This window comes from Branchiostoma belcheri, unplaced genomic scaffold (genome assembly GCF_001625305.1).
Source record: "Branchiostoma belcheri isolate BF01 breed outbred unplaced genomic scaffold, Haploidv18h27 scaffold90, whole genome shotgun sequence".
In the NCBI taxonomy this organism is placed as follows: domain Eukaryota; kingdom Metazoa; phylum Chordata; class Leptocardii; order Amphioxiformes; family Branchiostomatidae; genus Branchiostoma; species Branchiostoma belcheri.
In genome coordinates this window covers 496,770-510,154 of record NW_017804576.1, presented here as the reverse complement: position 1 = coordinate 510,154, position 13,385 = coordinate 496,770, and the positions used below count along the sequence as shown (strand labels likewise).

The window sequence follows — 13,385 nt, the reverse complement described above, 5'->3', positions numbered from 1 at the left end:
TTGGATTTTCCAAAATCATTATCCAGTTGCTTGACAAACTGTTTTACCATAATGATTTTGGAAAATCCAAAATCATATCCAGTTGCTTGAGTAACTGTTGTTTTTTTTTGTACCTTATTACCTGGATTTCTAACCTTCACTGACATCAGGGAGCTCTGAATACAAGAGGGCCAGAAAGGGTCTTGAATTGGTCTTCTTTGACAGGTGGCCTTTTTGGGCAGGTTGCTGATACAAATGTACAAGTGATTGCCAAAACGTCACGGCAAGTGAGTGGTAAGCAAGAAGCAGGCAGTGGTCAAATGATTTGCCTACCAATAATTTGCATATGCCTACCAATAATCGATGCAAACAAAAACAGCGGTTGCTCGTATGGGAAAAAATTGGGACCATGAAAAGGTGGTTGTTATGGCTAAAAGTTACTGGCTTAAATAGGTGGCAATTTTGGCAGGTTAGATAGCTACAAAGCTACTCACTCCTATAAGTACCAACAATTTCCTGGATTTGTGGAAAATGAAATGTTTTGATATGAAGTTATGAAGATTAGAAAGATGTCAGTTATGGAGAAAATATCACAATCCTTCATTTCATTTCATTTCATTTCATTTATTTATCCAGGTGATACATATCGCCTTGTCGGCGTTTTTCAATGATACCTGGTGGTAAACCCCAACATAGTAAAATACAAACAAAGTAACTGAGGATGAAATACACAATAATAAATAAGAAGAAAATAATCACTATATACAAGTGTGCAATTAATCATAAGGTAACATAAAGAATCCAACCAAACCAAAACTTGATTACATGATTACTCCTGTCATTTCTCTCCATCAGTGTCCTCAGATGACCCCGACCTGCACAGCTGACCTTCCTGCCAAGGTCAACTTCAAGTGGTCACAACAGGTGTGTGCATTATTGTGTAATACTCTAGATTACTTACGTTTCCATGACACATGTCATATTGTATTATCACGACCCCAGGTGCGGCCATAGGACTGTAAGGTTTGAACCACTCACACCAGGAAGGTCCCTTGCTCTTTTTGATAAGTGTGATGGGATCTTTAACGTGCGTGGGGTGTGTCTCTCCCAAAACATGGGACCTCCATTTAACGTTCTATCTGAGGGACATCCCTAACCAAGGCTAGACCTGAGTGAAGTGAGGAAATTCATGTTAAGATCGGTGACGTCAGGCAGGATTTGAACCCTCTTTACCTCTTGGGCCCGAGCCGAACACTCTACTGTTACCTCACATTACCCCATATTTGTATCTGTATCATCTTCACCTCTTTGTAAGAAACAGGAGGAGCCAGTAAAAACCCTTCTGGTCCCAGGCCGGGGTTCGAACCCACGACCAAACCCGGGCACCGGTCCACAGGCAGACACTCTAACCACTCGACCGAAAAGGTCTAGGCCCGTTTACCGGATCAGTTGGTAGCGCCTACAAACATCATCATCGGTCGACCGTATTGGTCGGGGTTATACCGCCTCCTACAAACACCCCACTGTTACTACTCCCCCTTTTCTTTTCAAGATTCGTCCTTGAATCTTCCGAATTCTACATCCCTGGAGTGGCACTGTTTGCCAGAACTCACAGTGTGGGAACCACTGTAAGAAACAGGAGGAGCCAATAAAAACCCTTCTGGTCCCGGGCCGGGGTTCGAACCCATGACCTCCCGGGCACCAGAGCTTCATAACCAGACGCTCTAACCGCCCGGCCGAAAAGAGTGAGACCCATCGGCCGGGTCAGTTGGTAGCGCCTATAAACCCCCCACATCTTGTCTTGTGCGGTTCAGGACAGTCTGCAGGGGGTCCTGCAGCAGTTTGAGAAGGCACTGGCCCAGCACCAGGACTTCTGGGATACCATGGAGGAGCTGGACAGGAGCACCTGGGTCCTGGAGCCGGAGAAACCCTCCTACAGGGACACGGTCAGGAGGATAGCTCTGGGTGAGTTACTGTACAAACTCTCCTACAGGGACATGGTCAGGAGGATAGCTCTGGGTGAGTTACTGTACAAACCCAGTCCTACAGGGACACGGTCAGGAGGATAGCTCTGGGTGAGTTACTGTACAAACCTCCTACAGGGACACGGTCAGGAGGATAGCTCTGGGTGAGTTACTGTACAAACCCTCCTACAGGGACACGGTCAGGAGGATAGCTCTGGGTGAGTTACTGTACAAACCCTCCTACAGCAGGGACACGGTCAGGAGGATAGCTCTGGGTGAGTTACTGTACAAACCCTCCTACAGGGACATGGTCAGGAGGATAGCTCTGGGTGAGTTACTGTACAAACCCTCCTACAGGGACACGGTCAGGAGGATAGCTCTGGGTGAGTTACTGTACAAACCCAGTCCTACAGGGACACGGTCAGGAGGATAGCTCTGGGTGAGTTACTGTACAAACCCTCCTACAGCAGGGACACGGTCAGGAGGATAGCTCTGGGTGAGTTACTGTACAAACCCTCCTACAGGGACACCGTCAGGAGGATAGCTCTGGGTGAGTTACTGTACAAACCCTCCTACAGGGACACAGTCAGGAGGATAGCTCTGGGTGAGTTACAGGGACATGGTCAGGAGGATAGCTCTGGGTGAGTTACTGTACAAACCCTCCTACAGCAGGGACACGGTCAGGAGGATAGCTCTGGGTGAGTTACTGTACATTAACCCTCCTACAGGGCCACGGTCAGGAGGATAGCTCTGGGTGAGTTACTGTACAAACCCTCCTACAGGGACACAGTCAGGAGGATAGCTCTGGGTGCGTTACTGAGCGTGTTGCCAGAACGCACTGCACCTGCATGAAACCCGTAATGTATTGTGCATAGCACTTTGGCAGAACGTTTCATATAAGGTCGTATTCACGTATACAAGGATAACATTCTGTCTGCGTAGTTTCCAAAGGTTATGTCGGAACAGAATCATCTGCAACAGCCAAAATTATGATGCAACAGCAATGTTGACCAAAAATCCGACGAAAACCATGAAAAATCAGTGTTTCGTGCAGGTGTAGTACGTTCTGCTAATGTGCTGAGAGAGATACTGTACATGTGGTATAAAAACTGCACCTTGTCTTTCGCCCCTGTCATACATAGCCGAATATGACCTCCCAAATACTGTATCCAGGCTTTACATGGATACTCTGTATTGGTTAGGCAACAGGGAGAAGGTTAAGGCATGTTGTAGTAATATTGGCCAACCCATGCTTGAGCACCTGGGTCCTGGAGCCGGAGAAACCCTCCTACAGGGACATGGTCAGGAGGAGTTGTGATGGTACTGTTTGTCTTACTTACACAAGAAATTTCAATGACTATTCATAACTTTAAGATGTCCCAAAAGTCCTCAGATACACTTCCATGCTACCTTAACCTTCAGCCTACTAAGGTAGCCATCTGCCACGAAATCTGTATTGGTAATGGGGATAGGCAGTAGGGAGAAGGTTAAGGTTAAGGTTAATCAGTACTATAAAGTAATTTGCTTTCACTGTGGTCTTATTTTGCAGTAGGAGGTGAAAAGGAGGTCTTCAAGTTCGTAGTTGAGAAAATTCTTTAGTTCAGAATGATTACCTCCTTGCTTAGCCTCTACCAGGCTTCAGACATTGGCCAAATGGACAGATAACTTACCAGGGGAGTTGCCAATTGGTCCTTCAAGCCCAAAAGAGTACTGTTGGAGTGGCAGACTGTACTCCTCTAGAGGAACTGCTCTTCCTCTAGCATGTTATCTATCTCTCTTACTGACGTTGTACTCATTCCAGCCACTTCTGAAGCCTGGTACATTTGTAGAGGCTAGCTTTCCTTTTAGCGGCCGCACCCAAGAAATGCAGGGTCTGAGTGACCACGCTGGCCAGCATCTGTTGTAGATTACACAGAGTAGTGTCGCTTGTCCCCCCTTCGTATGGGGGGACCGTTCGTTAGCTATGCTAAACAACAAATAAAGTACTAGTAACTCTTTATCTTAGTCGTAACAGACAGAACTTGTCACTGCTTCACTACAGGAAACAACGCCTCGGTGCAGATCACTGTTGACCCTGCCCATCCCAGGATGCTGCCTGAGTGCAGGTTCCTAGGAGCTGATCACGGTAGGTTCATCTGAGTCCTTACATTTCATTTTTTTTTTTTCATTTATTTCTTTATTTCAGGCATAACTCGCCCATATACAACATACATATAAAATACACACACAATTACATCAGTAAAAGAATAATATGACTATATGTACAGACGGGCCCAGTTATTGCGAAAGAATCTGCTGCGGAATATCACTTTAGATTTAAGAACAGATTGGATAATGTTGTTTGAGGAGACGGGATATGAATGGAATCCCTTACAAACTAAGGGATTCCATTTTGGTAACACCTCCTACAACTCCATCTATGCTTGTGTTTCCCTAGATCTATCATACAGTGGGTCTTGCTGCCACCATTGTCACGACATACATGTAGCTTTAAACAATGCCTACAGTTAGATATGGAAAGGTTAGGTGTAACAAGTTATTTGGTGCAATGTAGCCAGTGCTGCTGAAGATGGTGACTGTTACCCTAAAGGGTGGATACATTGGCTATACAGATACATATGTTCTGACAGTCCTAACCCTAACTATTTTGAAACATAGGGTTTTCCGAACACAGGCTCTTAAAAAGACAAATTGAAGCATGCGCATACATGTACCTGGTACAATGTAGTTAGCATAGTATAATGAGGTCATGTAAAGAAAATTAAACATTACTGTAAGTTGTAGAAATAAGGAAAAAAGAGATGTAGGTTATACTGTATGCTTTTGTGTCTAACACAGCTTGTTGACATCATGTAATGGAGACCTAACACAGATACTCCCTTTCCAGTGATCAACCCAATGAAACAGAGTCTGAACACCAACCTACACTACTGGTAGGTAGTTGCCTGGAATCCGTCCGTGAATGCTGTGTATCTGCTCCATTCCTCTGTTCCTGCTTTCGCAGAGAAACTGAGCAGATACAGAGCGTTCACAGATGGATTCCAGGCGAGGTAGGTGGATACAGAATTGAACCTTTGTTGTATCTAGCATACATCCACGACAAGATTTGGCATTTAGCCAAATAACAAGACACACACTATCCACAAATATCCACTGTAGTGTCTAGACCAGTGACAGTGTTTTGTATAAAAGTTTTCATATAGCAGTTGTCAATTTTATAGTGTATAAAAACAGTTGGACAGGTGTCAAGGAAAATGGATCCATGTTTGCAGTGGTTTTATGTCAGAGAATATGAATGATCATTTCTGTCAACTGACAAAGTGTTCCAATTACTCCCCTGCACACAGGGACCCAGGACAGACTCTCTTAGCAAATCTACAGAATGTTCTTGAAGTGGAGTTTCCCTCTCCAGCAAACACCAGCAAAGAGGTGAGATGAAACAAGTGTCTCCTCAGTCCTTCAATCCATCATTAGGCTAGTACATACACATATCCAACACGAACAATAAATGTTTGAAAGAAAGTTCATCTGTGACAGTGAATAATGTTATATCACAATGTCTGTACACAAAAGTTAAGTGCTGAAGTAAACATAAAAATTATGAATAATCAAGCTTTCATAAAAGTTCATCTGTGTTGGTAGTTACAATGTCCCTTGTCCCAACACAAGAGATTGTTATCACGTAAAGTTTTCAACCAGTTGAATAGTAAAGCTGGTTTGCTTGTTTGTTTGCGTACTAGTATCATCAAAGAAAAGTAAGATAATGAACATAAACACAACAAAAGAAGTAGATTCTACAATCATGGAGTTCAGAAAGGTACCAAAGAGACAGTTTCATTTCCTTCCAACTGGAAAGGTGTTCTAATTATGCTTAATATCTTGACTACGAATACCACATGTTTTCATTGCTATGTGTTCCCAGGACTTTAACCTGGCCTGCAGCATATGTTATGCCTACCGACTTGGCGAGGAGATTCCTGACAAGGCGTGTGACGATCCACGATGCAGCAGGCCATTCCACGCCACATGTCTTATCGAGGTGTGCTGTTAAATGTCAACTTTGTCATTTTGATTGCTTTAAGGGTGCTACTAGTAGTAGTGTGTTCAAGTAGTGTTAAGCCACTGTCACACATAGTCGAATGTGTTAAGTTGATCGGATCCTTCTTTCTTGCCCATTTGGGCTGATGCAGTTTAAAGTTCATGGCAAGAATCATTGCTTTTAGCATTCCTTAACACTTAACAGCTGGAGAAATGGAACAACTACAGCTACATGCTACACTACATCTATCATTCACAAAATAGCCAAACATGTAAGGCTATGCTATGCAAATAAATGTATCATTTACACTTCACAGTGTCTCGTAAGTCACTCATCTTAAATCAGGTGTATGTGAACTCACATACATGCACATGTAGTTCAATGTTAACTTCATTTTGATTGCTTGTAGGGTACCAGAGGTGCTCTAGTAGTTAAGGGCTGTTCAATTCACACTGTATGTTGTAAGGGATCTTTCATGCACAGTAGTATCACTTAAATTTCCTCCTTTCTATATTAGTTCTTTGTTCTCTCTCCTCAAAGTACTAGTATTGTTGTCATAGTCATTATGTTTCTGTTTCAGTGGCTGAGGGCACTGCCGTCAACTAGGATGAGTTTTAACGTCATCTTTGGAGAGTGCCCTTACTGTAGTAAGGTGGGTAAACACTGCATGTTTCTTCTTTTCAAACATTTTAGTTCTTTTATTCATCAGTAATAAAGATATAGAGACAACACTGCAGACAAATGCTTATTTGGTAGAATAGAAAAATACTTGTTTGAGCTAGTCTCCACTAGACTCCTTTGCAGGTTGAATAAATAGTAGAAATCGGCCTAAAAAGGGGATATAATTGGCCAGAAGAGATAGCCGGCCATAGAGGGTTCAGTTTGCCTGCAAGAACTGGACCCTCTATGGCTGGCCATGTTTGAGCTAATATAAGATAAAAGATACAGTAGAGTCAGGGTGGAAATACTACTCATACTAAAAGACTACAATGCAGTAAGTTATGTTTGATACTCAATACATGTATTGTTTTCACACAGTCTATCACAGTGAAGATGACGGGGGCCAGATAGCAGAAGGCACAGATATATGCAGAAGCCGGAGTTTTTCACACCAGTCTACATTTAGGCAATAGCTCAATTGGTAGAGTGCTCACTTTGTAACCAGGAGGTCGTGAGTTCAAACCCCAGCCGGGTCATACCAAAGACTTTAAAAAAATGGTACACACTTCTTTCTCTCCTTACTCCTTAGCACTCAGCACATATGAGAAAGGGTGTGGGAAGGTCTCAAATGCACAGCACTACCAGCGGACCAGCCCCCTGCTGTAGTGCATTGCACAACTGTGTGTCGCCCAAGGGCTACAGAAATGGATATGGGCACCACCCTACGCTCTGCACAAGGGCACGGGAGACCTTTCTTTCTACATAGGCCACACCGACTTAATTTTATGGATGACATCCGCACGCGCATTGATTTTTGCCTGTTCTCAAAAAAAAAAGACCATGCCCACTGAGGCTCTGGTCTCAGGCTCTAGGCCTGAGTAGTCCATGGTACTGATGGTCAGCGACAATACGGAGCCGGGTACCCAGGCTACCGAAGCTCCGTGACTCAAGAACCCAGTGCATACATACAGTGCCGATTCATACATTCCACAAGTTTGGCGGTCTTCAGGGGATGTCATCCATAAGATTAAGACGGTGTGGCCTTATTGCCCGATACACTCACTTCTGTACTTGCTGGAGTGAATTTACCAAACTTTTTTTTGTGTGGCAAAACATGTCAGGAAAAAATGGGTTACAAGTTCATGTTATTTCATCAACAAAGCTGTATTTTTGGCAGTTTCCTCTCTTAAACACTATATACAAGAAAGGTACTACGTGTAACAAGTAAAACAATTTTATTAAGACAACATACGAGCCAGATTTCTAGTACATCTTCTATTCATATATTTTTCTTGGAATGTCTCTTACAAACTATACTACATGTATTCTTATATATTGTACATCTTGTATTGTACAAATAAAGTAACCACTAGCAGCTTCAGCCATGCTCACCCAGATGTATCTAAAAGCCCAACAATGGGATACAAAATAGACGATGGGCATTCACTTCTATTTGGTGACAAAAATTTGCTTGTGTACAGAAGCATTAAAGAGTACTAAATATACTGTCCAAAGGTCTAGGTTCGTGTGTGTAACATTTAGAACTCTTACACAGTATGTTAGTGCCTTACAGTCCAAGTTGAAGTTCACAGATGTTACAAATCTTAACTAACTTGTGTTACAAACTAGTGACCAAAACTCTACTGTTAATTTTAACATATCCATGTACAAAATGTATCACTGTAAATTGATGTGTACAGTTTCATCGTGCTGTCTGTATGTATGTATAGACATGTATCATCACCTTTTTGTTATAGGCCATAAGCTGAAAAGTAATAAATTTTGTAAGATTCACAAGTTGTCGTTTTTATTGCTGATTCTTATAGATATTGCTGGACATACAATATCACCTTGTCCACCTAAGGCCATACAGCAAGTAATTTTTATGGATGACATCAGCGCGCGCATTAATTTTCGCCTGATTTTGGGAAAAAAAAAATTTGTTGCCTTCTGACAGGCTCGTTCTGAGTGGTCAACATGCCAAAAATGGAAATGCAAAGATGTCTGTTGCATGCCATGTCGGAAGGTGGATGGCAAATAACTTTGAAGAGGGGAGACAAGAAAAGGCTCTGATTTAATATTGTGTTTCTTACTTTGATGCAGTGATGTGTGATGCTGTCTGTGTATATGTGATGTTCCTACTGAATCGAAACCATTTGTACAATGATTGAGTACAAATTTTTAATCGTAGGAACCTTGTTTTTTTCGGCCCGCCTTGTTTTTTTTTCGCCCGCTCACAATAGATTTGGAATCTGCTGAGGATGTCATCCATAAAATGTACTTGCTGTGGCCTAAGTGAGAATGCTTACCACAGTGGCATAAATATTCTACAAAGCCATTAACTATTACTGCATGAAAGACCTCATGAGCTGTTCAGCATAAAGCCACCTACATGTATCAATACTTCTTTAGTATAAAAAGCTAGTCAGGCGTTTGAACAAATATACTACTTACAGGCATTCGTCATAATCTTGTACACAAGCTAGCATATTGGCAGAACATACTGCGCCTGTGTGAAACCTGTACATCATGCTTACATATAGTCAGAATGTCCTCTCTAAAGTTGTATTTGTGCATTTAAGGATGACATCCTGTCTATAATTTTCAAGTGTTGTGTCAGAAAAGATGTCGTCTGCAACAAGCGAAATTCTGATGCAACGTTCAACGAAAACCGTGAAAAATCTGGCTTTCGAACAGGCACAGTACGCTCTGCCAACATGCTGCATTAAGCCGATTCTTCATTGAATCTTCACGTTCCGTTGGACAGTCTTCCCCTGGCCATCAGGCCTGGCGATGTCTGCGTGGCGATGGTGCTCAGGGCACGCGCTTTCCTACCTCGCTTTGCAGCTCCTGAAAGAAAAGCAAGATTCATCTATTTATATTCAAATGCAACAAAACATTACACTGACTTACAGGCAGCTAAAGTCAACAATTATACATACGGGGACTGTCCGACAACAAGTAACGTTACATAAGATTACAATAATTTCTAATTAAACCAGCTTACAGTTTTAAAGTCGATATCACACTCATATTCAAAAGACACCATATAAACTAAGTACTGTAAATCAAGTAAAATACAAAACACTTAAAACAAACATTAAGCTTGTTTACAGTTGGGGCATCATCACTACAAAGCTTGTTTACAGTTGGGGCATCATCACTAGAAAGCTTTAAACAACTCCTGCAATTAAATGTGCAAAGATTGGGTGTAACAAGTCATTCGGTGTGATATAGCCAGTGCCTGCGAAGCTGGTGTGTTATGCCGAAAGGGCGTTTATACTGGCTATAGTGATACAGATGCAGAAGCTGGGCCGAGTGAAGGTAAACATAATGCATTATTTTGCTTTGCAAATGTTACCTCTCTTGTCTGTTTTTCACATTTGTACTCCAGAATTCTCAACAGTATTTTGCAACAGAAACATGTTGAAACATTTCCAGTATACCAGTGATACCTGCTTTGGACTTGGGAGACTTAGACGCTGGAGACTTAGCTTTCCTTGACGGTGCTGCTAGAGGTCAGAAACAAAAGAAAACAAGATTCATAATAACAGGAATTGTGAGCAATCTTGACATATACCAGTATCCCTTTTTTGTACATACAATGCCAGCTTACTATATGACACACTTGACTCAGTGAACAGTGGATCATTAAATTTTGTTGCAAAAAGTCTGTGCCCATCGCCCCCCCCCAGACACACACACCTTCACAGAGTCACGTGTGTCATCATTCTGTATAACTTGACATCACAGAAGTGGTGAAGTGCTCTGCTTGTACAGTCGCAAATTTGGGTAATAACAATTTTTGTGTTGTAAATTACAACTTAAATTTGCTTCGTAAGGACTTTTACCTAGTCTCCACCAGACTCCTTTGCAGGCTAAATAAATACTAATAGTAGAAATTGGCCTAAAAAGAATGTAGCTAGCCAGGGGAGTCGGCCAGCCATCCTCAAACTGGACCCTCTATGGCCGGCCAACTCCCCTGGCTAGCTACATTCTTTTTAGGTCAATTTCTACTACTAACAGTATTTATTCAGCCTGCAAAAGAGTCTGGTGGATACAGCCAACACAGATAGACTTTCAAGATAATTTCAACTTACCTTTTTTGGTCCGTGCAGTTTTTGGTTTTGGAGGAGGTGAGTCCGAGTCTGAATCGTCGACCGTCCTCTTCACGACTTTCTTCCTTGGTGCTGCTCTTTTCCTCGGGGGTGGCGAGGCTTCTGAGCTATCTGATCTCCTCTTCGCAGCTTTCTGCTTTGGGGCGGGTTTCTTTTTAGGGGACGCAGATCGAGCTCTCTTTGGACTCTGAACTTCATCATCTGTGCTGGATTTGATTACTGCTTTCTGAAGAAAAAAAATTGCACACTTTGGCATCACAAAACTATAAAAAATTCAACTACAGAATGATGATATGATGCTCCTACCGTAAAAGTTACTGGAGATTCTTTGAAATGAACAAGGAAAGAACATTTTGACCATAGTCTGGATTACCTTCTAACTCTGCTTTTACTTTATACAAGAACAAACTGAATCAATTGCACATAGATTTTGCATACAACATTATTCCGATAGGCAAAATTTGAATTGGGGTGCATTTTACATGTACCTTAACTTTAAAAACGTCTGTCAAGAACTCTTGTTTTGTTCCAGTCATATAAAACAAAGATTCATTTGTTTAAAAGTTCTATTGTCCACAAACTATACTTATTGTCCACAAATTATATAGTTCTATTGTCCACAAATTATACTATACTAGTTAGTATATATACCTACCTTGCCAGACTTCGGTTTTGCAGCAAGAAAGTCAAATTTCCCGTCATCCTTTGAACCTGCCTTCTTCAGGGCAGACGTGAACAGGCCCCGGAGATAGTCGTAGTCCGGTCTCTCCTTATATCTGCTGGAGTTTAACACTAGAGCACTGGTGTACTCCAGATACTTCCGCACCTCATCTGTAACAGTACAAAACAGGGGAATGTGTACTTCAGAATCTGTACTTTGTATTTATGTTTACCGAAGGAAATCATATTGTTTTTACTACGTTTCTTCTTCTTCTGTTCCAAACACTAATCTTTGACCTGGCCAATGGCCTGATTTGTTGATGTCTGTCACCATGGTAACTGGTGTTGGGTTACATAATGTTGAAATTTTATAGGAGGGATGTAGACTTCTGTCTGACCATATATATGAATGTACAATTGCATTTGAGTAAGAAGAGCAAACCATATGCGAAGGTAAACATTATGCATTTGCTTTGCAAATGTTACCTTTCTAGTTGTATATGTACTTTTGTAGATGTAGAAGATATGTTTTCTGACATAGATATCTTAAGCATGTCTACATATTACACCTGCATGAAAACCGAGTTTTTCATGATTTTCATTCTATGTTTCATCAACACTGACAGAATTTTGCTTCTTGCAGATTATATCATTTGACAACTACATGTAGAGATGTGATGTCATCCATAAATACACAAATACAACAAGATGTTCTGCCACAATTTTAGTAGCTAGAGAAAAAATTGTTACCTGGGCAGTCCCCCTTTGGAAAACAGGCCTTCAACAAAGATGGAATGTTCTTCAAGTATCTGTGGAGCAAAGGAAGCAAGTTTGGTCAGACTTTGGTAAAACCAAAGATACAAGAAAAAACAAGAACAAGAGGGAACAGTCTACGCCTAAACAAAAGATCAGTGAACAGCAGCAACAGGGTCGTAACATGGTGGAACAGTCTACCCGAGGAGGTGGTAACAGCCCCAAGTGTGAACAGTTTTAAAAATAGACTGGATAAACACATGAGAAGCCACCCAGTAGTGTACAACCCTCGGGCATTGGACAACCCCCACAAGATGACCATGTCTACGCAGTAAACTACAAGGAGCGGCTCACAGTGGAAGAGAACTTCCTACCGAGACAAAAGATTTACTCTACTCTACTCATAAAGCCTGGTGTGTCAAGTATGTCAATGAGCAAGTAACTGACTAGAAAGAATATGCATAATGTTTACTGCCTTCATGTGATCTATTCTAACAAACTACTGCTGTTGGATGCCGAACGGGGTTGCTTCGGGAGAGGCATGGGGGAGGCCATGTGCATCGGGGCGCTTCGGCCGTCGCTCGGCCGGGACGGGGGGGCGATATCGACTTCAGACAACCTTTGACCCTTTGCTGACGTCACACGTGGGAAAAAATCACGTGTCCACAGCATTTGGGTCAGATAGCTGAGGAAGACTGAGTGATTCCGTCGAAAATTTCTGGTGAGTCAAATTTTGAGTTGGAGAACAGTTTAAGTTTTTCATAAACTACTGCTCTGTTTATTCTTAATCAAACACGTTCATAAACTAGTATATGGTGACCAGCCCCTACAACTCTGGCATGCCACTTGCTACATAATGTAATCCAACACCACAGGGTGAAGAAGAAGAAGAGCAAAACTGACTGAGTTGATAAGTTAATAAGTTGCTCATCCCCAAAGAAGCCAAGTGACAAGCTTCACTGGGTCAGTCTACTGAGGAAGACCAGAATGACTGGTCGAAAGCTCTAGGTGAGAGAACTTCTTTGTGTTGGATCAAAAGTTTTAACTTGAAACACATAACTGCCAACACAGATGAACTTTCATGATAAGTTGTTTCTTACGTCGATGAAGGTTAGACATCCAGGTAATACGATACGCCAAAAAGCAGATACTCAAGCAACTGGATATGATTTTGAAAACGTCAGACGTTTCAGCTAGTATCCACTAGCTTTC

At 41.9% G+C, this 13,385-nt stretch overlaps 2 protein-coding genes across 4 annotated transcripts in view; one reads left to right on the top strand and one right to left on the bottom strand.

Annotated features, from left to right (window-relative positions):
* Positions 1-7,630, top strand: part of LOC109487967 (E3 ubiquitin-protein ligase FANCL-like) — a 13,112-nt gene extending 5,482 nt beyond the window's left edge. The window contains exons 7-14 of the mRNA XM_019792088.1: positions 835-903; positions 1,794-1,944; positions 3,985-4,068; positions 4,831-4,876; positions 5,291-5,372; positions 5,866-5,982; positions 6,563-6,634; positions 7,021-7,630. Of these exons, the coding sequence (XP_019647647.1) occupies positions 835-903; positions 1,794-1,944; positions 3,985-4,068; positions 4,831-4,876; positions 5,291-5,372; positions 5,866-5,982; positions 6,563-6,634; positions 7,021-7,053 (654 nt within the window). The 3' untranslated portion in view covers positions 7,054-7,630. The remainder of the gene's footprint in view (positions 1-834; positions 904-1,793; positions 1,945-3,984; positions 4,069-4,830; positions 4,877-5,290; positions 5,373-5,865; positions 5,983-6,562; positions 6,635-7,020) is intronic.
* A 1,230-nt stretch (positions 7,631-8,860) lies between these two features.
* Positions 8,861-13,385, bottom strand: part of LOC109487945 (serine/threonine-protein kinase VRK1-like) — a 12,973-nt gene continuing 8,448 nt past the window's right edge. Inside the window, exons 10-14 of one of the 3 annotated variants that reach the window (XM_019792049.1) lie at positions 12,171-12,229; positions 11,416-11,591; positions 10,743-10,986; positions 10,098-10,154; positions 8,861-9,492 (exon numbers count right to left, since the gene is read on the bottom strand). In XM_019792049.1, the coding sequence (XP_019647608.1) occupies positions 9,392-9,492; positions 10,098-10,154; positions 10,743-10,986; positions 11,416-11,591; positions 12,171-12,229 (637 nt within the window). In that variant the 3' untranslated portion in view covers positions 8,861-9,391. The remainder of the gene's footprint in view (positions 9,493-10,097; positions 10,155-10,742; positions 10,987-11,415; positions 11,592-12,170; positions 12,230-13,385) is intronic. The other 2 variants (XM_019792050.1, XM_019792051.1) reach the window with 2 other exon arrangements.